The sequence below is a fragment of the Kogia breviceps genome, chromosome 18 (genome assembly GCF_026419965.1).
Source record: "Kogia breviceps isolate mKogBre1 chromosome 18, mKogBre1 haplotype 1, whole genome shotgun sequence".
Classification (NCBI taxonomy): domain Eukaryota; kingdom Metazoa; phylum Chordata; class Mammalia; order Artiodactyla; family Physeteridae; genus Kogia; species Kogia breviceps.
Genome location: NC_081327.1, coordinates 28,365,604 through 28,391,602, shown reverse-complemented (window position 1 = coordinate 28,391,602; position 25,999 = coordinate 28,365,604). Strand labels below are relative to the sequence as shown.

The 25,999-nt window shown below is 36.1% G+C and overlaps 2 protein-coding genes across 3 annotated transcripts in view; one reads left to right on the top strand and one right to left on the bottom strand.

Annotated features, from left to right (window-relative positions):
• Positions 1-25,999, top strand: part of RPGRIP1L (RPGRIP1 like) — a 97,961-nt gene that overhangs the window by 36,041 nt on the left and 35,921 nt on the right. For both annotated transcript variants that reach the window (XM_067018607.1, XM_067018608.1), the window contains 12 exons: positions 3,303-3,409; positions 3,629-3,679; positions 4,353-4,532; positions 5,045-5,162; positions 11,104-11,556; positions 14,373-14,524; positions 18,667-19,045; positions 22,473-22,663; positions 22,777-22,857; positions 24,152-24,253; positions 24,688-24,850; positions 25,892-25,965. In XM_067018607.1, coding sequence (XP_066874708.1) covers positions 3,303-3,409; positions 3,629-3,679; positions 4,353-4,532; positions 5,045-5,162; positions 11,104-11,556; positions 14,373-14,524; positions 18,667-19,045; positions 22,473-22,663; positions 22,777-22,857; positions 24,152-24,253; positions 24,688-24,850; positions 25,892-25,965 — 2,051 coding nt within the window. The remainder of the gene's footprint in view (positions 1-3,302; positions 3,410-3,628; positions 3,680-4,352; positions 4,533-5,044; positions 5,163-11,103; positions 11,557-14,372; positions 14,525-18,666; positions 19,046-22,472; positions 22,664-22,776; positions 22,858-24,151; positions 24,254-24,687; positions 24,851-25,891; positions 25,966-25,999) is intronic.
• HNRNPA1L3 (heterogeneous nuclear ribonucleoprotein A1 like 3) lies at positions 17,224-18,232 on the bottom strand. Its single transcript, XM_059044482.2, is given in 2 exon segments — positions 17,224-17,797; positions 17,799-18,232. Coding segments are annotated over 2 exon segments (1,008 nt in total).

Sequence of the window (25,999 nt, the reverse complement as noted above, 5' to 3'; positions counted from 1 at the left end):
TAAACCTTTCTTGTTTCCGTGCTTTCTGTACTTCCCTAGATACCCAAAATTCCGAAACTCTTATCTTTACACATTTGAATTGGTCTCTCGTAAGAAACTCTTAAGAGGATAGAATCTTAGTGGTCTTTTAAAACCTATTTATTACTGTTGGATTAATTCTGGGGGTTCTTTTCAGTCCCACAGCCCTCAGCCTAATCACTATTAATATTTTTATATATGTCCTTCCAGAGTTGTTTCTATATGTATACATACAACTTTATAATGTGCTTTTTTATTTACTGTATTGTGAAATCGTTCCTTCAGTATAAATATAAATCCGCATCATCATCATTTATAATGGCTGTCATAGTTTTCCAGTGTGAGGATGTACCATAGATTGTTTAACAATCTTCTATTGTTGAATTTTTAAATAGCTTCAGCTTTTTTAAGTACCCTGAACATCTTTCTACACAAATCTTTACACATTTATCTGACTATTTTCTTAAGAAAAATTGCTAGAACTGAATCTTTCTTTTTAATGCAGCTGTTATTTTAGTTATTTTTGCTTGCATACCTGAAATTTACAGGTCTAATAATTTCAGTTTTTGTTTCCTTGTGAAAATGTTAAAATATATTATAAGAAAAATAATACAACCTTTAAACAATTTTTTCCAGGAAAATACTAAACAAAAAATTGAAGTTGTCTATTTAAGGAAATCTTTTAATATTTAGAAAGTTGCTTTTTTATATTACAGATTTCAAAATTGTTTAATTTTACTTTGAAGTCTCTTCACACATTTACCTTTTCATGTATCAAGTGTTCTCTGCCAGAAGATGTTTCCCTGGCTTCTTGTAGTCATTCATCTAACTGGCAAATTATTTTTAGAGAATACTCACCTCTTTATTCAAGGTACAAATTAGTTTCAGATTGTGTGAATATGTGGGGGAAGGATATGTAAATGCAGTTTGCATTTGGTTAATGCTTAAATTAACTGCATGTGTTTAAGGGCCTGCTTTTGAAAGTTCCTTTCTATCTTTAGCTGAAATGCATAATTCAGCATAATGCATATGGTTATATTGATCACAGCTGAAGATATTAGCACAAAGGAGCTCTGAAAATTGTTTAGTTGAATTGTTCTCTGCACTCTGCTTATTAATGGTGTACTTGACGAACATAATTTTAAAAGAGTGAAATGTTATCTCATTTGAATAAAATGCTGTTTAGCTTAACCTGCTTTTTGTCAAATCATAAGGTAAGGAGGTTATTTTTCATCTTGTACAGGGTGCTTTGATTTTTCATATTATAATTCAGCAAGTCTATTTCCTCTTTGAACTATAATGTCTCCATTCGTTTTAAAGTCCCAGGAGTGACATCCCCAGTAAACAGTTTAAGAAGGGAAAAATATAGTAGAGAATTCTACATAAAATTCAGTAGAGAGAAAGTTACTGGTGCTCAGTAATATCTTCTCCCACTAATAAGTTATTTTCCCACTAATATAGCCCTGGTTTTAAAAATACCAGTTAAGTGGGAACGCAGTTGTTGAACGAAAACTCAGAAAAGGAAGAAATATTTGATTAAGTTTATTTATACCAGTAGCGCATTATTCTCAGGACCCTGCTCTGAAAAATTGAAAGAATAGAAGGCAGCATAGGAATAATATACACTGCGTCTGGATGAAGATGAAATGGTCATGCCCTTACACTTTTGGTTCCCCTCAGAACCCCTAAAAGTTTCACTAGCCAGAGAAGGAAATTACATTATCCTCAGGACCTTGGTTTTACTTCTTGCTGACTACATTTACCTCCTTTTTTGTTACCTAGTCATTCTATCTGGATGTTGTTTTAACCTAATCAACATCAAATAAAGGGTTCCACATTCTTACTCTACTCTAACCAAAAGAGCAAATTTATCTCATAAGAATTCATATTTATTATTAATCCTAATTTTTAGTTTAGAGATAAATGTTTGATCTTTACCTTAAAAATTTCCAAGTATTGTTCACATTTGGAAATTCTTTCACTTAATTCACTGAATATTAGTAATTTGTACTCTAGGATATCCTTCTAACCTCTTATCAATAAGAAAAATATTTACATATTTGATATTTAAATGGTTCTACATACCCTAGGGTAACTTTTTTTTTTTTTTTTTACTTTTTCGTTTGCCAGAAGTATGTTATATTAAAAATATTCAAATTTAGTTCATTTCTTCTTACCTGTGTAATTTACAGTTTTTACTTATATATAGCATTTATGGCTTGGGAACACAAAGCTTTATAAAAGTCAGAAACATATTTTTGTATAAAATGCAGTCAGTGTGCAAATGTATTCATGTAAAGAATTCTTGGCAAATATGTTGATTTCCCTTTTTTTAAGAAAAGGAATGATGATCTAAATCTTTGTGAGCAGGATGAAATTAGTAGAGACACTTTGGATAAGATGGTTTAGAGTCAGTCCACAGAGAGCCCACAAAGGAGAATACTTGACCACCACAACGAACTCTAGTAAAGAAGTACAGTTAAGAACATAGGACTAAAGAGTAGATTTGTTAGCTAGCTATTATGCTTTCTTTTTTTTAAGTTAAGCATATTTAATGCAGAGAGTGAAAAATTAGTCTCTCTATGGATTTGCCATCTTCTGTAGCTCTACCCTATACGCCTGCTTGTGGGTCATGGCAAATGAGCACATAGGCAAACGTAACCTATCTCCATTCCTAATTAATAGTGTGAACTCTGTGAATAAAGAATACACATGAATTATTATTGATACTACCATGCACTGGTTGAGAATCCATTTCTCCTCTCTTAACAGATTTATTAAAAATGGTGTTGATTATAATTCTGTAATTCCAGAGTTATTATCAGAGAAATTATCTTGTTTTAATTAAAAGACTTTATGCTGAATTAGGAAAAGATAACTCAAGGAAGTCAATTAGAAAAAACTAAAAGGGAGAAATTTTTTTTGCATGCCTCTCAGGACCCTTAATAAGTAAGTAAAAATCATAGATTTAGAAACATATTTTCTTAGGTATTTTAGATAAATGTTCCTTTGAAGTTCCAGAGGCCACAATTTCCTTATATTAATACTGTGAAACTAAGTCCTAAGTTTTTGATAAGCAAGTGAATCATATGGTAGACACATGATAGTGTTCATTTGTTCCTCATTCCCCTGCTGCCTTAGTCTAAGGTGCTAGCTCAATTTCCTCTCTGGCCAGAACAATGCTAGATCGAGCTTGGTGTGTATCATGAATTAAGTCAATTTAAAATGTGTTCTTATACCCCGTTCTCACTTACCTTTCGAATTGTGTCGACTTCATTTTTAAGACCAAAATGAGAAAATCATTCAAGAAAATAGAGAACTACAGTTACAGTACCTGGAACAAAAGCAGCAACTTGATGAACTTAAAAACCGCATGAAGTTTTACAACCAGGTGAACTATTTTCTTATTTAGGAAACGAACTCCAAATTTTTTTCTAAATATTTTATACGTAAAGAAAACACTATGCCACAAAGCAAAAGAATACAAATAGATAACTTAGTTTATTAATTCATGGTATCTTGCAGTTTATGTTCCATGAGGGTAATCTACATAGTTGGAATGTCTCTTGCACTTTCCATTGTGAGCTTTTACTTACTCTCTCTTTTGCAGGAGAGTGATATTAATGCTGATGAATTGAGTGAAGCTCTCCTGCTTATAAAGGTAACTTTCTAAATGAATTTCATGTCTACATATGACTGTTTCAGCATAATGATGACCCTTATCTGTAACCTTTATACTTGGAGAATGAATTATTCAGGAAAAGTGGTCAGGTGACATTTAGTTACAGCATATACATATTTCATAATTACATCAAAATTACATTAAAATAGACCTCAAAAACTCTTATTTAAAGCACTTTCCCCAACTGTAACAAACATTTTACTTTTATATGCCCCACTATAAAACTAACCAGCAATTTTCTGTCCTAAGAGACCTTGGTGCACCCTATTATCTTAAGTAAAGTATTGAATTATATATGTCACCAGAAGATATTTTCCAGTTCTAGAATATTCTGTTATTTACAAGAAGACACAGAAAGTACATTTCTTTCCTTTTTGATCATCATGGTATAGATTTTAATCAAATGAAGAATAGAAATAAACGTACATGATTCTTTTTTACTTCGTGAAGTAATAAACTGTTTTTTTATTTCTCTGTAATTGTTCCAAATGTCTATCCAAATATGTATTCTATATCAGGACTGCTTTATTCCTAATGGAAAATGGAAATGTATCTGTTTTCAATTAATGATTGTTTCTTGCTATATCCATCTTAATTCACAGTTACATTTTAGAAACTCTTGTTTTGGTAATAAAATATGTTTTTGTTTTAGGCTCAAAAATCACAAAAAAATGGAGACCTTTCTTTTTTAGAGAAAGTAGACAGTAAAATTAATAAAGATCTAGAACGCTCCATGAAAGAGCTGCAAGCAACTCATGCAGAAACAGTGCAAGAACTTGAAAAGACAAGAAACATGCTAATTATGCAACATAAAATTAATAAAGATTATCAGGTAATATAATACACTAAATTGGGAGGATAGGTTTCCCATAATATTCTATGATGATTTACATTTCAAAGCAGTATCATATATTTGCGTCCGTTATAATCTATTATCATGTGTTACCACATGCCTGGAATTAGCCTTGTATCTAGATACTCCCGACTAAAGAGTTCTAAAACAAGTAATCTTTTCAGTGCCTGGTTTTAGAGAACGAATCATGGCGACGTATTCACCAATGCCGGCACGCTCCGCAGTTGGTCCTGCCACAGCCGCCTGTTACATTAGCTTCTAACAAATGGGGCACCACTCCTTAAAAGGGACCCAGAGTTTTGTGGGGTTTACTCCTGGTTAATGAACACTGCCAAGCATAATTTTCTAAACTGTAAGCTCTTTGAAGTCAGGAAACGGCTTATAGCTCCCGGTATCCCCAGGATCTAAAAAATGCTTGAATCATAGTTGCTTTAACAAATGAAAATGGAACAAATCCTGAGTAATGAAACTTGTTATCTCTGTTTTTTTAGATGGAAGTTGAGGCAGTGACCCAGAAGATGGAAAATTTGCAGCAAGATTATGAACTCAGAGTGGAACAGTATGTCCACCTTCTTGATACCAGGGCTGCACGCATCCAGAAACTAGAAGGTACAACGTGCATAGTTCTTTGTCCACAGTAACTAGAGGAGTGGATTTTTACAACAGTTGAAAATGTCATCCAAATGTACACTCACACTTTCTTTTTGCTCTTTTTTTTCCAAATTTATTAACTATAATAATAAGGTACCAGAAAGGCTGTTTTTATCTGATACTTTTCTACTCAAGAATTTTTAGTAATTCCCTACTGCTTTTTGAATTCGGTGTTGTAGGCAAGATTTCAAAGTACTTCATAAAGTACCACAGACTAAATTTAACCACATCATTTCTAATTTCTCTTCTAAGCAAACTATGCATCTCAGCCAAACAAGCCTGCTTGCTCTTTGTCAGATTCATCTGGTTCAGTCCCACCACCAGGGCTTTGTCTGCTCTGTCTGAACCTCCTTTCTACTCTGACTCCAAGATATACCCTTCCCTGCTTCAAAATCTAACTAAATGCACGCCCATGCCAAAAAGCTGGCTCCAATTACTGCTAGCCACCCTTCTACTTGAATGCCCTTACAGTGGTTTTCAGACTTTAGCAAGTAAGAAATTACATGGGGAACTTGTTTCAATGGTAGCTTCCTGGGCCCTACCCCTGGAGATCTTGGGGTCTCTGATTCTATATATTTAGAAATAATTCCAAGCAATTCAGATGCAGGTGTAAGACTGTACTTTGAAAAACACTACCTCAGCACTTGCCACTTTTACTCTCGTGTACTCAAAAAATATGTTTAGGGATTGTATTATACAAGTGTTCTTCACCGGTGCAGTTTTGCATATTCTCTATGACTGCAACCTAAGTTCTGCAGTGATAAGTACTTTGTCTCTCTTTCATGTTCTCTGTCATACAGTACTTAAATTCAGTGATCTATGCCAGCAGTGATTTTACACTCTAAAAGATCACTGAGAATCCAAAAGGCCTTATGTTTATATGGGTTATATTCATGATATTTATCATATTAGAAATTAAAAATGAGAAATTTTAAAAGTATTTGGCATGCTAAAATAATAATTAACCCATTACATGTTAACATAAGTTAGAGTTTTATTTTTTAATAGGTATATTTTCCATACCAAAAAAATAGACAAGCGACATGGTTGTAAATTTTTTTAATTGTTTAACATTTTTGCAACTCTTTTCAGCATCTGTCTTAATAGAAAACAGCTGGGTTTTTACAGCTGCTTCTGCAGTCAGTCTGTTATGATATCACACATCACATAGATTCTGGGAAACTCTATTATACACTTGTAAGAGACTAAGAATGAAAAAGGCCAATAACATCTTAGTATTATTTTAAAAATATTTTTAACCTCACAGACCTCCAGAACAGTCTCAGGGACCCTCAGGGGTTCCCAGGCCACACTCAGAGAACCATTGCTCTAAGTAGAAGGGTTCAGTAACTACCTTCATCTGACTGAACAGGGTTTTCCAAAGCTAAAGAGCAGTGTGTTCCTTTTATTTCAAGTAGTACTCAATAAAAATTCACTTAATGAAATTTTCCTGAATAACAGGGAGGTCACATAGTTTGAGATTTTCATTCCTTTCAAGCCTCACTAAGTCTTTACCAATATACTTTATCTGTATCCTAAATTCATTGATTGATTCCATAAACATGCTCAAGTTCCTAATGTATCCTAAGCAAAGTGCTAGGCATTGAGAATACAAACAGGGAAAAAGCTCAGGCTTTTTCCTCCAGGAACTTGTAAGTTGTGAACAAGTAAGTAGACAGTTATACTTCACTGTGAAGAGTGTGAAGTTAGAGAAATGTAAAAGCTACCAAGGAGAATGCCTATTTATACCTGAAGATTCAGGGAAGACCCCACACAGTCGGTTTGGAGGCTGTAAAGATGACAGAATTCACCACTAAGTAAAAACAATGAAAGCCTTTCCACGAAGTAGATGAAGCAGGTAAAAATGCCCTAAGTGTGAAGCACTGCCATTCATTTGAGAAAATGCATGTGGGTCTGTCTGTTTGTAACTCAAGATTAGTAAATGGAGAAGAATCTGGATTTAAGGCTGGTAAGAACCAAATCCTGAAGGCCCCGTTTGCCACCCTAATGAGTCTGAACCTTATTAACCTAGAGAAGCACCAAGGAATTTTTAAGGTAGGGAGTAGTACACCCAGAACTTCATTTTGGAGATTATGCTATAGGTATTAGGAAGAATGAGTAAAGTTTGAAGGAAGGAAGGAATTGGGTTCCATAAATAATCTGGGTAATAAACACTGAGGGTGTAAGTGAGGTAGCATCAGTGGAGATGCAGAGGACAGAGACAAATTTGCTAAAGACTTAGGAAATATTTTTGAATAGCAGTGACCCTACAGATGTGGGGAGAGTAAAAAAAAAAAGAGGAACCTAGGATGACACTGATATCTAGCTTAGGCAGCTGGATGAAGGCTAACATCATCACTTGAAATTCAAGGCACAGAAATAACTAGAAGACAATATGAGCCATTCTGCTTTGGGTATATTGAGTTTGTTGTGCCTAGGGGATATCTAGATAGAGGGCTCAGCAAGCCACTAGATGTGTGGGCCTGGAATTGAGGAAAGAAATCTGAATTAAAAATAGAAATATGAGCATCTTCAGTATATTGATAGTAACAGAAGTCATAAAAGGGGTTGTGATCACTCATCATTAGAGAAATGCAAATCAAAACTACAATGAGGTACCGCCTCACACAGGTCAGCATGGCCATGATTAAAAAGTCTGCAGATAACAAACGCTGGAGAGGGTGTAGAGAAAAAGGACCCCATGTACACTCTTGGTGGGAATGTATATTGGTACAGCCACTATGGAAAATAGTATGGACGTTCCTCACAAAACTAAAAACAGAACTACCATATGATCCAGCAGTCCCACTCCTGGGCATATACCTGGACAAAACTATAATTCAAAAAGATACCTGCGCCCCTATGTTCATAGCAGCACTGTTCACAATAGCCAAAACATGGAAACAACCTAAATGTCCATCAACAGATGAATGGGTAAAGAGGATGTGGTACATATATACGAGGAATACTACTCAACCATAAAAAAGGATGAAATAATGCCACTTGCAGCAACATGGATGCAACTAGAGAATATCACACTAAGTGAAGTAAGTCTAAAAGAGAAAGACAAATACCATATGATATCACTTACACCTGGAGTCTAAAATATGACACAAATTAACCTATCTACAAAACAGAAACAGACTCACAGACATAGAGAACAGATTTGTGGTTGCCAAGGGGGAGGGGGAGAGGGAGAGGGATGGACTGGGAGTTAGGGGTTAGTAGATGCAAACTATTACATTTAGAATGGATAAAAAACAAGGTCCTAATGTGTAGCCCAAGAAGCTCTATCCAGTCTCCTGGGATAAATCATAATGGAAAAGAATATTTAAAAAAGAATGTATATATGTGTATAACTGAGTCACTTTTCTGTACAGCATAAATTAGCACAACATTGTAAGTCAACTATATTTCAAATAAATAAAAGGGGATGTGGCTACTCATGAGAATATGTAGACTAAAAAGAGGATAAAAACAGAACTCCAGCAAACTAGCAGAGAAAGAGAAACCCTTAAAGAATAAGAGAGGTAGGAGGAGAAGCAGGGCAGACGATGACATGAAAGCTCACAAAAGTTCACAAAAGAGGATGTGGTCATCAGTGTCAATTAAGCAAAGAACTCAAATAACACAAGGACCATTCAATCTAGAAACTGGTTAGTTATTGGTGACCTTTTCTAGAGTAGTTTCACGAGAAAAATAAGGCAGATGCTTGCAGCAAGTTGAAGAGTGTCTGTTAGATGGGGAATTGGAGACACAAGTATACATTACTCTTTTTAGAAATGTGGATATAACATGGTGGGGGAAATATGTATCTAAAAAGAGATACACCTTTTTATTTATTTTTTATTGAAATATAGTTGATTTACATTTTTTGTTTCAGGTGTACAGCATAGTCATTCAGTATTTTTATAGATTATACTCCATTATAAGTTATTACAAGATAATGGCTATAATTCACTGTGCTATACAATATATCCTTGTTGTTTATCTATTTTATATATAGTAGTTTGTATCTGTTAATCCTGTATTCCTAATTTGTCCCTTCTCTTCCTTCTCCTCTTTGGTAACCACAAGTTTGTTTTCTACATCTCTGAGTCTGTTTCTGTTTTACTTGTACATTCATTTGTATCTTTTTTAGATTCCACATATAAGTGATATCATACACTATGTGCTTTCTCTGACTTACTTCACTAAGTATAATATTCTCTAGGTCCATCCACATTGCTGCAAATGGCAGAATTCCATTCTTTTTTATGGATGAGTAATATCCCATTATGTATTACACCCCATCTTCTTTATCCATTTATCTGTTGATGGACACTTGGGTTGCTTCCATGTCTTGGCTATTGTAAATAGTGCTGCTGTGAACATTGGGGTGCGTGTATCTTTTTTTTTTTTTTTTTTTGCAGTACACGGGCCTCTCACTGTTGTGGCCTCTTCTGTTGTGGAGCACAGGCTCCAGACGCGCAGGCTCAGTGGCCATGGCTCATGGGCCCAGCCGCTCCGTGGCATGTGGGATCTTCCCGGGCCAGGGCATGAACCTGTGTCCCCTGCATTGGCAGGAGGACTCTCAACCACTGCGCCACCAGGGAAGCCCGCGTGTATCTTTTTGAATTCGTGTTTTCATTTTTTCTGGATATATACCCAGGAATGGAATTGCTGGATTTTATGGTAGTTTTATTTTTAATTTTTTTAGGAACCTTCATACTGTTTTCCTCAGTGGCTGAACCAGTTTATATTTCCACCAACAGTACACAAGTGTTCCCTTTTCTCCACGTCCTCTCCAGCATTTGTTGTTTGTAGACTTTTTGATGATAGTCATTCCAACAGGTGTGAGGTGATATCTCATTGTGGGTTTCACTTGCATTTCTCTAATAATTAGCAATGTTGAGCATCTTTTCATGTGCCTGTCAGCCATCTGTATGTCTTCTTTGGAAAAATGTCTATGCAGATCTTCTGCCCATTTTTTTATTGAGTTTTTTGTTTTTTTGATATTGGGTTGTATGAGCTGTTTATGTATTTTGGATATTAACCCGTTGTCAGTCACATCATTTGCAAATATCTTCTCCCTTTCAGTAGGTTGTCTTTTCATTTTGTCAATAGTTTCCTTTGCTGTGCAAAAGCTTTTAAGTTTAATTAGGTCCAGTTAGTTTAGTTTTGCTTTTACTTCTTGCCTTAGGAGACAGAGCTAAAAAAAAATATTGCTACAACTTATGTCAAAGAGTGTTCTGCCTGTGTTCTCTTCTAGGAGTTTTATAGTTTCGGGTCTTACATTTATGTCTTTAAACCATTTTGAGTTTATTTTTCTATATGGTGTGAGGGAAAGTTCTGATCTAGAAAGAGATGTATCTTTTTTAAAAGCAGCTTCTTAGAAATATAATGAACACATTTTAAATTGCACTATTTAAAGTACACAATTTGGTGAGTTTGGGCCTATGTATACACCTGTGAAACCATCACCATAATCAAGATAATAAACATATCCATCATTCTGCAAAAGTAGAAAAATATATATTTTAATAAGCTGAAGGGAAGGAGCTAGTAGAAAGAGAAATTAACTTTATAGGAGAGAATATAATAGAGCAGAGGCAAAGGAGCAGTGAAATCTATTTACCTCAGCTGTTCATTCAAGGGCCTTTTTTTGGTTTGTTTTTCTGTTTCCCTGGTATAGCTTGTATTACCACTTAAGTTGTAATTTTTTTTAATAAGTGATGTCAAAATAAATGATGGATTTCTTTATAATACAGTATCATTTATAGAAAAACAGTGTAGTCATAGAATTTAAGATTGAGACTATACACCAAAAGCACTCAGACTTCCTACCACTTCAAAAGCCAGTTTGTATCTTTATATGTCAATACTTTAAAACCTCTAAACTGTGTGTCTTCTCTTGCAGCCCAATTAAAGGATATTGCCTATGGCACCAAGCAGTACAAATTTAAACCAGAAATCATGCCAGATGACTCTGTTGATGAGTTTGATGAAACCATTCACTTAGAACGGGGCGAAAACCTATTTGAAATCCATATCAACAAAGTAACCTTTTCTTCTGAAGTTTTACAGGCATCTGGAGATAAAGAGCCTGTCACCTTCTGTACCTATGCTTTCTATGATTTTGAACTACAGACAACTCCCATAGTGCGGGGCCTTCACCCAGAATATAACTTTACTTCTCAATATCTCGTTCATGTTAATGACTTATTCTTACAATACATTCAGAAAAATACTATTACTCTTGAGGTCCACCAGGCTTACAGCACAGATTATGAAACAATCGCGGCATGTCAATTGAGATTCCATGAAATTCTAGAAAAAAGCGGTCGAATATTTTGCACAGCAAGTTTGGTTGGTGAGTACAATCTTATAAACTTTGGCTGTTTGAAGTACTGATTGGTTTATACATTAATATGGTGTTCCACATTAGTATCTTCTCTCTCAGATTCAAGGTGCCTTTAGGGTAAGGACAGCGTTCTCTGATACAGCTGCCCACAGTTGATTGGACTCTCTTAAATGTCACTAATAATGTCAGTACAATGGCTATTAATTTTTTAAAGCTTATTAGTGCAAATGTTTATTTACCATGTTGATATCCTTGTTTGATTAAACATTAATTGTAGTACATTTATCAAAGTTTTTAAAGGAGTTTATCATGTTATCACTGTTACTACGCACTGGGAATACAGTGATCAGTGGTAAATAAGACAGAGCCCCTACCTTCCTGTAGCTTACCTTCTAGAGGGGAAGATGGGCCATAAAACAAATCTACATATCGTTAGATATGAAGAAAAATTATCAGAGCAAGAGGCCAAAGAGAGAGATGGAAGGTTGCTAATTCAGATAAGGTCTTCCCTACAGGGTGCCATTGGTAAAGACCTGAATAAAGATCCGCGTCAGGATCCAGGGGAAGAATGTTTCCAGCAGAGGAAACAGCAAGTATTGTACAAAGGCCTGAGGGAGGAACAAACCTGCCATGTTGGAGGAACAGCAAGGAGGCCAGTGGCTAGAGCAGAGATGAGATTAAAGCAATAGGCAGGGACCAGATCTCACTGTAAAGCCTTGTGGATCATGGTGAGGTGTTTGGACTTTTTTTTCCCTCTGAGTGATGCAAGTCATTGGGTGGTTTTGAGGAGAAAAGTAACGTGATAACACATAGGTTTTAGAAAAATCACCTTGGGTGCTGTGGGAAAAACAGTCTGTATGGGCCAAGCAAGAAAATAGGACCATTATCAGGCTATTGCATTAATCTGTGGAAAGATGTTGGTGGCTTGGATTATGATGGTAATGAAAGTAGTGATAAGAATTGGTTATATTCAGTGTATATTTGATTAACTCTTCCTTAAAACCGTGCTCATCAATTGAATGTAGAGTAATGAGGGAAACAAAGGAGGCGAGAATTTCTGGTGTGAGCAACCAGGACAATGATGAGGCCATTTATCGAGACAGACCTGGGCAAGGAACAAATTTGAGGGAAAAAACTAAGAATTGTGTTTGAACAGGTTAAGATTGACCTGCCTATTAGACAGCCAAGTGGAAATGTCACCTAAGCAGTTGGATGTACTAGTCTGAAGGTCAGAGATAGAAATATAAAAGAGGGATTAATTAACATACAGAATATATTTTAAGCCTTGGGCCTAGATAATTTCACATAGAGAGTGAGTATACATAAAGAAGAGAAGGTGACCAAGGACTGAGCCTAAGGAGACTCCAAAATTTAGAGTTCAGGAAGAAGAAAAAGAGCCAGCAAAGGAAACCGAGGAGTGGCCAGTGAGGTGGGAGACAAATCAAGCATATACAGTATCCTAGAGGCCAAGTGAAGAAACCTTTTCAAGAAGGAAGGAGCGTGCATAATAGCCAGATCATGGCAGCAACATAAATGCCCATTGACAGATGAATGGATAAAGATGTGGCACATATGTACAATGGAATACTACTCAGCCATAAAAAGGAACGAAATTGGGTCATTTGTAGAGACATGGATGGACCTAGAGACTGTCCCACAGAGTGAAGTAAGTCAGAAAGAGAAAAACAAATATCGTATATTAACGCATATTTGCAGAATCTAGAAAAATGGTGCAGATGAACCAGTTTGCAAGGCAGAAATAGAGACACAGATGTAGAGAACAAACGTATGGACACCAAGGGGGTAGAGCGGGGGTGGTGGTGGGATGAACTGGGCGATTGGGATTGACATGTATACACTGATGTGTATAAAATAGATAACTAATGAGAACCTGCTGTATAGAAAATAAATAAAATAAAATTCAAAAAATAAATAAATTTTTAAAAAGGAAAACTTTTTTAAGTGACCAAGAAAAAAAAGAAGGTGGGTGACTTAGGTTCTGGGGAGGGATTTTATTTTATTGATTGCATAGGTGATATAGTCACATGGCTCAGAAGAACTTGCCCTCAAAAAACTTAGTGTGGTGGAGAAGTAGACTGGTGAACTGCCAATTGTGCCAAAGCAGTCAGTGCCCTAATGAGGACATCTTTCTTCGTTTCTGCAAAGGAAGCATAGAGCTCTTAAGCCTCCTGGGAGCCCTAGAGGAAATCCTCACAGAGGAAGAGAGAGAAAGAGCTGCCTGAGTTAGAAGGCATACTACAACTACAACCCCAGCAAGAGGGTGTGCAGGGCAGACATGCGAGGGTATATTACATATGGTATAGATTTGGCATAGCTATGGTGTTTTTCCCTGTACTTACGGCACAGTAGGAAAATGGGAAGGTGCCAAGGATTTCTTGAGAGTTGAATTCATATTCCATTCATAATTTTGAGGTTTCATTTTGTATCTGTCAGACTACATTGAGTACAACTTGTTAAAAAATAAAAAGTAGCATCAGAAAGAATCCGTGGAGTATTTGACTCAATGTTTAGATTTTTCTTTATATTTTAGAAAGATTGAAATAGTATAAACCGGACTACTCAAACATAGTTTGACATAGTTTTTAATAATATTTAACATACGGTGGAACCCGTACTTGCAGAAGTAACTTTATTTTCTTTATCTCTGTTATTTGCCAATCACACATCATTTGTGCGAGTCATATATTATTTTACTCAGTATAAAATTTATAGTTTTAATGTATAATACCATTGATGTATTTTTTACTGGTATATATTTTGATTTATGGGACTATTTTAACAGTGAGTTATGTATTGGTTTGTAGGAACTAAAGGAGACATCCCCAATTTTGGCACAGTGGAATACTGGTTCCGATTAAGAGTTCCCATGGATCAAGCTATTCGACTTTATCGAGAACGGGCAAAGGCTTTGGGATATATAACATCAAATTTTAAGGGGCCAGAGCAAATGCAATGGGTAAGCTTGTTTGACTTTACGACCCTTTTATGACACAGAAATTTTATAGTATTTCTTTATATTATCATGCTTTAAACCGAAATCATTTTCTTTCACAGCCATCAAGTGGCTTTTTTTAACTTTTTATTTTGAAATAATCACAGACTTACAGGAAGTAGCAAAAATAGTACAGAGGTCCCGTGTAGCCTTCACCCAGCTTCTCCCAATTATAATATTTTATGTAACTATAGTGTAGTATCAAAACCAGGAAATTGATATTGGTACAGTACTATTAACTAGGCTACAGACTTTATCCAGATTTTGTAAGTTTTTACATGCACTTATGTGCGCATGCCATGTGCACGACTACTTGTGTGTGTGTGTGTGTGTGTGTGTGTGTGTGTGTGTGTGTGTGTGTGTGTGTGTGTGTATAGGAAGGAGCGGAGTTCAATGCAGTTTTATCATGTGTATATAATCATGTAACTACCACCACAATCAAGATACAGAATTGCTCTTTTACCACAAAGGAACTCCCTTGTGCTATCCAGGACAGTTTCGAAAAAGAGAATTGCAATACAATTATTACACATCAAGTGACTTTCATTACAATTCCTACTGTTAAGGAAATGGATAGCTGTTATTGGACTTTCAGTTATTCTCCTTTTTTCCAACTGTTTCCAACTTCTTCCAAGCTGTTTCAGAAACTTTTAGGTTTCTGAAATGCAGAATATAAAATATAAAATGAATATTCTTTTCCTGAGAATTTGAAGTATGAATGCAATTCCTCAGAGCAGCATTTTCCAAACTATGTTTCATGGAGTCTTAATAGCCATATTTCCAAAAGAATTCCATGATCCAGTAAATGCAGAAAACACTGAATTGAGGAGAATTCAATAGGATCCTTGACTTTAGGGCTTCTCATGTATAATGTAAATCTCAAGAGGAAGCATAAAGTATACACTTACGGTAAATAACAAAGGAATAGAATATAGTAGAAACATTTTGGAATGTCTGTTCAAGTCATGATTCTCTTTTTTCATTTGGACCTGCCCTCTTCTAATCCGTGGGGCTGGGCCCCCAGTGGCTAGCTTTACATTTGGTGATCCTGTTCTCTCCCACTCCACCCAGTTATGACTAATGATTCAGGAATATCCACCTGCCCCCAGCTGAGCGAATCAGATTCTGCTTTCTGAGATCAAGAGAAAGCAACACTCTCCATGCCTGGAACATGTAAAGTTGGGAGCTGTGAGACAGCCATCTGCTACCATGTTAAACGGCAAAGGAAAGAAAATGGGACTGGAAAGAAAATAATGAGCAAGCATACAGAGAAAAATGGAAACTAGATGGAGAGTAAATTCCTGTAGTTTTCCAGTCCCATTACCTTCCTTAGATACAACCACATTTCTGCTATACCGTTCTATGAAATAACCCTGTAGCCTTATATAAAAGTCTCTTTTCATTGTATTTGCTGGGTGGAATTAGTTTCCATAACTTTCAATTAAAAGAACCATGACTAATATAACATTGATTCCGAAACTTAAAGAATGGCACCCGTTTCCCAGAGATCATCCTTCTGGACTAGTATTCTTAGAACACACTTTGGGAAACAGTGTTATGGAAAAGGGAATTAGAGATAGAGAAACCACATGATTTATTAATTTTTGTGGTTTAAAGAGTTTTAGACTCCCAGTTTATGGGTTGAATGAGTCATTTACTGTTGGAATTTCAGCTTTTGTGGGTAGACTCGGGGGGGGGGGGGAGGAATGTAAATCCTTCCACTCAGTCTTCTCTAGCTGGATGCAAACGAGCCCTGGGAAAGCAGTGTTGTGATTCCCTTCTCAGACTTCCCCTCTCCACACCACCAGATGTCTCCACCAAGGAGATTATGACTTCGGTTCTGTTTTCCTTCTCCAGTAAACTTCTCTAGAATCGAAAGTTCCAGATGTTGAATCCAGATTCAAAAATGCAGTGAAAGAGGGGTCCCTGTATGGAAGGTAGAGAATTATCTAACACCGCAAGGCACTGCAACACTACATTCTTTGTCCCAGATCACATCAGCTATGGAAGGTTTAGCAGTTAGTCAATGCAGGTGTTTGCTAGAATACTTGTATGCTGACTGCCTGAGTACTAGTCCCAGAAAGGGCCATAGAGTAGTTTCCGACCCTGCCTGACAATTCCCTTTGCTCATCTCTCTTCTGAAATGTCCTTCCAACCCAAGGTTTTACCCCTCCAGTGTTTATCTCTCACTCTGTTTTCTTGTTCCTTGGCCTCAGGTATCTGCTTCCCCAGATCACATTGGTTCAGGATGAGGGCCAACCCAAATATAACAAAATCATCTCTGTGGGTGGGTACCATCAAATTCATTGGTTTCTCACTTAAGAATGCAGTATGATCAGAATAACTGGAATGGTTGAAGGAGTAGCTCTTTTTTTTTTTAAAGACATTTATTCAGCATCATGATCAGACTATTACACTTAGCAATCAACAGCATGGGTGCAAAAAAAAATCTACATTAAAACCCTTTGTTGGAATGCTTTACACTTTCCATAGAACAGAAACTAAAAGAACCTGTTATACAATTAGTCACAAATACGGTCCTCACGTTTTTTTGCCCATACACATGAGTATTGTCTAAAACATGTCTTCTTTGTAGCATCTAGGCCCTGCCACCACTGTGCTTGGCTGAGTTCACAAATCTGTTGTAACCTGTAGCTTCCCCGTCACTTCTCTGGCTCTCCTCTCCTGCTAAGCTTTGTTTCCTGGCAGTAATCAAAACCTCTGCCACTGCCATAGCTACTGCTGCTGCTGGAACCACCATAGCTACCTTGGTTTCGGGGTTTGGCAAAGTATTGGCCTCCACCACCATAGGGGCCAGAACTTCTGCCTCCAAAGTTTCCTCCTTTCATGGGCCCAATATTTGAAGATTGATTGTTGTAACTGCCAAAATTATCGTAGCTTCCACCACCTCCAAAATTGCTTCCATCATTACCGAATCCATGATAGCCATCCCCACTGCCACCACATCCACCACCACCGCGGTTGCCACCAAAGCCACCTCGACCACTGAAGTTTCCTCCATCACCAAAGTTGTCATTCCCACCAAAACCACCTCCATGACCACCACCAAAGTTTCCAGAACCACTTCGACCTCTTTGGCTGGATGAGGCACTAGCCATCTCTTGCTGAGATAGGGCTTTCCTTACTTCACAGTTGTGGCCATTCACCGTGTGGTATTTCTGAATGACAGTCTTGTCTACGGAGTCATGGTCATCAAAGGTTATGAAAGCAAAGCCTCTTTTTACCGCTGCCTCGGTCAGTCATGACTTCGATCACTTCAATTTGCCCGTACTGTTCAAAATCATCTCTTAGGTGATGTTCTTCAGTGTCTTCTTTAATGCCACCAACAAAAATCTTTTTCACAGTTAAGTGGGCACCAGGTCTTTGAGAATCTTCTCTTGAGACGGCCCTCTTTGGTTCCACAACTCTTCCATCCACCTCGTGTGGCCTTGCCTTCATGGCTGCACCCACCTCCTCCACGGTGGCATACGTGACAAACCCGAAGCCTCTGGAGCGCCTGGTGTTGGGATCCCTCATTTCCACACAGTCTGTGAGCGTTCCCCACTGCTCACAATGGCTCCTCAGACTGTCATCGGTTGTTTCAAAGCTCAAACCTCCGATGAAGAGCTTCCGCAGCTGTTCGGGCTCTTTGGGTGACTCTGACTTAGACATGACGGCAATGGAGGGGGGAGACATCAACAATGCTTACCTGGCGGCGTCCACGGGCATAAAGGAAGGAGTAGCTCTTAATAAAATTGTGAACTAGGGGATATTTGTCTTGGACCTAACTGCTCACTTTACCTGTTAATTATTAAATAGAATTAAAGAATATCAGATTAACTTTTGTCTTGGCTTTATGTGGTTTTAACAGCAATCTCTACATGTATGCTCAGTCTTCTATATTTGCTGCTAATAGCATCTGTACGTACATTCTAGAGAATATTGGTTTTTAATAAGAGTCAAGAGTCTTTTACTGAGAAATTCACTTTGAAGTGAAAATCTGCAGCTTTTTCTCCATCTACAAAATTATTTTGTTTGGGGGTTGGCAGCTGTTGTTTACTTTTCACTGTATTATTACTATGATATAAATATGTATGTTTTTCCAGTTAAGTCAGCAAGCACCCAAAACTGCTCAGCTCGGTTCTACTGATTCCACAGATGGCAACTTAAATGAACTTCACGTTACAGTAAAATGCTGCAGCGGCCTGCAGTCCCGAGCAAGTCACCTTCAGCCACACCCATATGTTGTGTACAAGTTTTCTGACTTTGCAGACCATGACACAGCCATCATTCCCAGTAGCAGTGATCCACAGTTTGATGATCATATGTGTTTCCCAGTGCCAATGAATATGGATTTGGATCGATACCTTAAGTCAGAGTCTCTGAGTTTTTATGTGTTTGATGATAGTGATACCCAGGAGGATTTTTACATAGGAAAAGTCAATGTGCCTCTGATTTCACTGGCACATGACCGGTGTATTTCAGGTAAGCCTATTTCTTTTTTTTTTTTTTTTTTTTTTTGTGGTATGCGGGCCTCTCACTGTTGCAGCCTCTCCCGATGCGGAGCACAGGCTCCAGACACACAGGCCCAGTGGCCATGGCTCACGGGTCCAGCCGCTCTGTGGCAGGTGGGATCTTCCCAGACCGGGGCACGAACCTGTGTCCCCTGCATCGGCAGGCAGACTCTCAACCACTGCACCACCAGGAAAGCCCAAGCCTATTTCTTGAATCCATGAAATTGTTTTAAAAAAAATACACCACGTAAATTATACTTCAGTGTTATGGATATGATCTGTTTGTAACAATCTTCCTAGCCTTCTCAGATAATCTTAAACTTTGGGCCCATAATATTGTTTTAGTTATTTTCTTAGTAGTTGTTCCAGGGATTACAGTATGCACCTCAGCTTGCCACAGTCAAACTTAATGCTAATAACTCCATTAAAATTTAGAAAGTCTGCTCCAGTATAATTCCATTCCCTCCCCCCTCCTTTGTGATAGTGTTGTCATATATATGTACATAGTATGCCTGTGTATGTTACAAACCCAACAGTACAATGTTATAATTATTGCTTTATATAACTTTGTCCTTTAAGAGAAGGGAGAATATATATAATTATAGAAGACTTTTATATTAACTTACATATTTACCATCTCTGGTATTCTTTATTTCCTCATTTGGATTTGAGTTACTGTCTGGTGTCATTTTCTTACTCCAAATAGCTCTATTTCCTCCCCCTCTTTTGTGTTATTATTTCATATATTTTTTTATCTTTACATGTTATAAGTCCAGGATTATAATTTTATAATTATTGTTTTATGCAGTTGTTTTTTAAATCAGTTAAGAAGAAAAACATATTTATACTGTGTTTTATAATTACCCATGTAATTACCTTTATTCACATCTGTTCCTTCATGTTGATTTGAGTAACCATCTGGTGTCACTTGCTTTTAGCCTGAAGAAACTCTTTTAATATGTCTTGTAAGTCACGTCTGCTGGCAATGAGTTCACTTAATCATTGTTATTTGGGAATGTCTTTATATTTTAGCTTTTATTTTCTGAAGGATAATGTTGCTGGATATCATATTCTTAGTTGTCAGGTTTATTTTCTTTAAGCACGTTGAGTACATCAGACATTTGATTCTGGCATCCATTGTTTCTAATGAGAAATCATCTGTTAATCTTATTATGGTTGCCTTCTACATGATACAGTTTTCAAGATTTTTTTTTTTTTTTTTGGCTTTTGACAATTCAACTCTAATGTGTTTAGGTGTGGATCCCTTTGTGCTTATTCTACTTGGAATATTTTGAGCTTCTTTATGTGTAGGGTACTGTTATGCACCAAATTTGGGGAGTTTTCTGCCCTTACTTCTTCAGTTATTTTTTCTGCCCTTTTTTCCCCTTCTTAGATTCCCGTTATACATATGTTCATATGTTTAATGGTGTCCTACAGGTCTCTGAGGCTCTGTTGATTTTTTTTCATTTTTTTCTCTTCAGATTGGATAATCACTGTTGATCAATCTTCAAGTTCATTGATTCTTTCTTCTGCAGCTCATATCTCCTACTCAGCCCCTCTATTGAATTTTTTCATTTCAGTAATTATACTTTCTAACTCCAGAATTCCTTTTTAACTGTCTCTTTTTTTAATTGAGATATAGTTGATATATAATATTATATGTTATAGGTATACAACATAGTGATTTGTAATTTTTAAGGGTTATACTCCATTTATAGTTATTATAAAATATTGGCTGTATTCCCTGTGTTGTACAATATATTCTAGTTCTCTTTTCTTATAATTTTTATCTCTTTATTATATTCTCTGTTTTATAAGTCATTGTCATCACACTTTCCTTTAATTCTTTAAATATGGTTTCTTTTAGCTCTTTGAACATATTTAGAGTAGCTGCTCTGAGGTCTTTGTCTACTAAGTCTAACATCTGGATGCCCTCAGAAAGTATCTGTGGATGACATTTTGTCTCCTGTTTCTTTGCATATCTCATGAATTTTTGTTCTTGTTTAAAATCGGACATTTAGGACACTATATTCTAGCATCTCTAGATTCCAGCCCTCCACAGGGTTGCTGTTGCTGTTGTTGTTTGTTTGGTGACTTGCCTGGACTACTTCTGTAGTCTTTTTCCCTCACTATAGCCACTGATGTCTCTGCTAAGTTTTTGTTTGCTTGTTTTATTCTTGTTTTAATTTTAAGCCTGAACATAGTTTAGTGGTCAGCCAGTGGTTGTTGAGAGTTGTGTTTAAACAACTTGAGCTGGCAGGCTTCCACCCTTTGTCTATGGATCAGTGTATGGCTTGGGTAATGCGTTCAAAGTTCAGACAGTCTACAAGTCTCACATTCAGCCAGGGACAAGTAGCATACTAGTGTCTTTTCTGACTCCCACTGTCTTTACTGAGGTTCAGTAGATTTTCTTAAATAAATGCTTCCTAATTTGTTGTACACCTTTGATCACTTTCCAGAGTTCTTAAATGATTATTTCTGTTCATTTTATCCAGTGTTATCATTGCTTTCTGTGGAATATATTTACTGATCTCTTCACTCAGCCATTCTGTAAGTCTCACCTGTGCCTGTAGTAGAAGTTTCTCACCTCCCTATATTCCACCTATATCCTTTTTGCTACCTAAAGTCTAGAGTTGTTTAGTTTTTTCTTTCCTAGCCAGCCGTTAAAAGAAGTGTCAAACACTTGAGAAACCAAGTAATGGATTCCCATAAACAAAAGTTATGCTTGAAATATAGGTTTGTTTTTTTCATGTCAGGGATTTTCATACTGAAAACTCTAGTATAATGATTAAAATTTGTGACTTAATATTATGTATTCAGCTAGGTGATACTTTTTGTTACTGCTATATGTTTTGGGTGGTTTGTTTATTTTATGGATTTTTTTTTGCTATGCTACTATTAAGTTGGAATAATTTAACAAATCCCAGTAAAATGTATTTAAAATTAGAATTATGTAGTAATATAAAGACTCCTTAGGATACATAAATTATTTGAAATTTTGAAGTTTTAATATATTTTTCTACAGACACACAGGAGTATCAAGTCAGAATGAAGCTTGTTATCTGAGCTATAACCCAGATAATATCTTAGATGAAGGCTAAGAATTCTGAAGAATCTCTGAATTTAATTTCAGTGAATTAAAATATTTATAAGTCAATTATCTCATCTTTGAATCAGTATTATCTTTGAGGCCTTAACTTCTGAAAGCAGTCTGCTTGAGAGATGAACCTATCATAGATCCTTTTGTCTTATTTTGTTCTCTTAAGTCATTTGACTTTTGAGTAAAAGCCAGACTTATTTTTAATAAGTTATGGGTAGTTCTTTTTGCTGTTCTTTAATTTTTATGGTAATAAAACTTCACTCTAGCATTAATTAAAATTCTTTTTGTAATTTGACAGGAATATTTGAGTTAACAGATCATAAAAAGCATCCTGCAGGAAGCATCCATGTTATATTGAAATGGAAATTTGCTTACCTTCCACCAAGTGGATCCATAACAACTGAAGACTTAGGGAATTTCATACACAAAGAAGAGTCTGAAGTTGTTCAAAGACTACCTCCAACATCGTCTGTTAGCACACTAGTTGTAGTGAGTAACAGTGACTTTGAATTTCCTATAAAAGTAAATAGCCACATCAAAGAGAAAAAAAAATCTGAAAGGTATGTTCATCATTCTCATTTTGACATATTGGTTTATCTTAGGCACCAACACCTAAACCAAGACGTTTAACACCTAAAGATAAGAAGGTATCTTTTGTGGATATCACACCACATCAGCATTCTGTAAGTAGTAAACACTCAAAATACTAATTTTTTTTTCCCATAACAAATATTTGGAATAAATGATATAGTATACCCTCCCTGATTTAAATGGAAACAGATAAATAAAATACTTCTTCTTCCCTTAAAATATTACCTTTGTAATTTGGCACTGTATGTCAGAGTTAAATGTTCTTACTCTTTGATCTGAACCCTCCTTTGGCCCCATATCTCTCTCCAGATACTGCCCGAATCCTCTGCCCCCATTTACCATAAAGCAAAACAGAACAAAACTCTTCAAAAAGTTGTCTTAATTCCACCTTCCTTTCCTCATACTGTTCCTTGCTCACACTAGTAAAACTTTTTCCTCCTTAAAGCCACTCTTGCTAAGGTCACAATGACTTTCACTTTGCCACTTTTCACAGTGGCCAATTCTCAGTCTCCATCTTAATCTCCCAGTAACCTTTGACACAATGGAATACTTGCTCCTTTTACTCTTGGCCTCGGGTATACCGTGCCTTCCTAGTTTTCCTCCAATTTAGCCAGTTATTCTTCTTCTCCTGGACCATTAAGTGTTGAAGTACCTCAGCAGTCAAACTTCAGACCTAGACCTCTTCTCTTCTCAATCTATATCTAAGTAAAGAGATCTTATCCAAAAAAACAAACAAGCAAATGAGCAAACATAACAAAACAGAAACAGAGTTACAGATAGAACAAATGTGGTTGTCAGAGGAGCAAGGGTGGGGGGGGAGAAACAAATAGATGAAAGAGGAAAGGAGATACAAACTTCCAGTTGTAAAATAAATGGGTCACAGGTATGAAATGTACAATGTGAGGAATATAGTCAGTAACTATGTAGTATCTTTGTATGGTGACATATCATAACTAGACTTATTGTAGTGATCATTTTGAAATGTAAAGAAATAGAGAATCACTGTGTTATGTAACAGGAACTAACATAGAGTTGTAAGTCAATTATACTTCAAAACCAAACAAAAGCATAGAGAAAGAGATCAGATTTCTGGTTACCAGAAGCAGGGGATGGGGGAGGGACAATTGGATGAAGGTGGTCAAAGGGTACAAACTTCCAGTTATAAGATAAATAAGTACTAGGGATGTACTAGGGATGTCATGTCCAACATGATAAGTATAATTAACACTACTATATTTTATATATGAAAATTATTAAAGAGTAAATCCTAAGTGTGCATGTGCGTGTGCATGTGTATGTGTGTGTGTGTGAAAAAGTCTTATCATGATTTGGGATTTAATAATAAATACAAAATAACATACATGCATGTTTTCACATTAATGTAAGGAGACCTGTACTCCTTCTGAAGATATGAAGGAAATTTCACCAGAAGTGGAACATATGCCAGAAATAGAAATTAATATGCCAACTGTTTCACATATTCCTGAGGTATGTGTTTGTATTAAAATTATTTTGAAAGGTTTGCTTTTTAAAGACTTTGTCTTTGCATTGACATGGATCAAGAAATCATGTCCTTGATCCTATTTTTATATATGACTTCCTTGGAATAGAAATGTCAAAAATATGACAGGTATAACAGTTACAATTAAGCAGACATTAGTAGGTAGTAAATACATATATGAATTAAAGTATAATGTAAAATTCATTTTGAGATTAATGCTTTTTTATTCTTAGTTTATAATCACATTTTAATTTATCTGCATATTTTCATTTACACAGCTTAAGTGATTATTTTCTAATGACTCATATATATAGTGCATGTAGTGCATATTTACGTGCTTAATTATCATTCAAGTGCTTCAGCAAGAATGCTATAAATGTGATCTAAGCAATAATATGTCAGCGTGCTTTTATTTCTTCAGGTTTCTCAGGAAAGCAGTGTAGATAAGGTAAAAGAGAATACAGAGAAAGTGCAACAAGGAAAAGATGATGATGTGTCTTTACTCTCTGAGGGTCAGCTTGCAGAGCGAACTTTGACTTCTTCTGAAGATGAAACAGAAATAACTGAAGAACTGGAACCAGAAGGTGACTTTCTTTTTTAAATTAACATTATTTCCTTAACTCTGTTTTATTTAATCTGTTAGAGCGTGCATGCCTCATAGAACATCTTCATTTAATACTGACTGTACTTCCTGATAGCTGTTTCTTGACAGAAATGATGGGATATATAGGTCAGTCTGGTCAGCTGTGGTCAGGTGGAATTGTTGCATATCTTCTTATTTCAACTTGGAGCACCACAACAGAATGCAAGTATTGTGGCTGACCATGTTCCCGCTTTATATTTTAAGTGACTTTATAGCCTCTTTGGGTTCAGTACTGTTATCTGGGTTATTCTAGAGGACTTGACTTTTTAAAAATTAAAACTAAGAACTCAGACCAATAAAAGACAACTTGCATCATGATTTAATTTATATAAACACCTAGAAAAGGCAAACAGATTAATCAGTTGCGACAGAAAGCATTTAAGTGGTTGCCTAGGGAAGGACGAACGGGAATAGAAAGGTGCAGAAGAAAAGAGAATACAAGGGGGCATGAGGAAATTTTGGGGGGTGATAGATATGTTCACTATCTTAATTGTGGTGGTGGTTTCACAGAATTACATATTTGTCAAAATGTATAGTTCCAGAATGTAAATACAGATTTTGTACTTTAAATTTATGTTGTTTATTATATGTCAGTTTACTGCAATAAAGCTGTAAAACCTTTAAAAATGTTTTTAAATAGTAGGAATAACTTGATTTTTACACAGTAGTATTGGTTAGGCTGTTAGACATTATTACCATGTTCTTCTCTTTAAAAAAAATCTTTTTAAATTTCGTATTAGAACAAGCTACATTCTTATTTCCTTTGTTTCTGCTAAAACTAAACCTGGAATTTTTCAGTCATTTTTCTCTCTTTTCTAAAATGTAATATAAATATCTTTACTGCTAAAAAAATCCAGACATGATTACCATATTGTTCTTTTAAGGTTATCCTTGTAATGTATGCTTATTTCTCTCCATGTCACAAGGTGCAAATATAATTGGTTTAAAAGATTTAAACCAATAAAATTTTATTTTTTAACAGGTGAAGAAGACAGATCAGCTTCTGACAGTGATGAGTGTATTATTCCAGGTCCTATCGCCAAGAACATCAAACAGGTCAGTAACCTGATATCAACCAGAAATGTTCTGA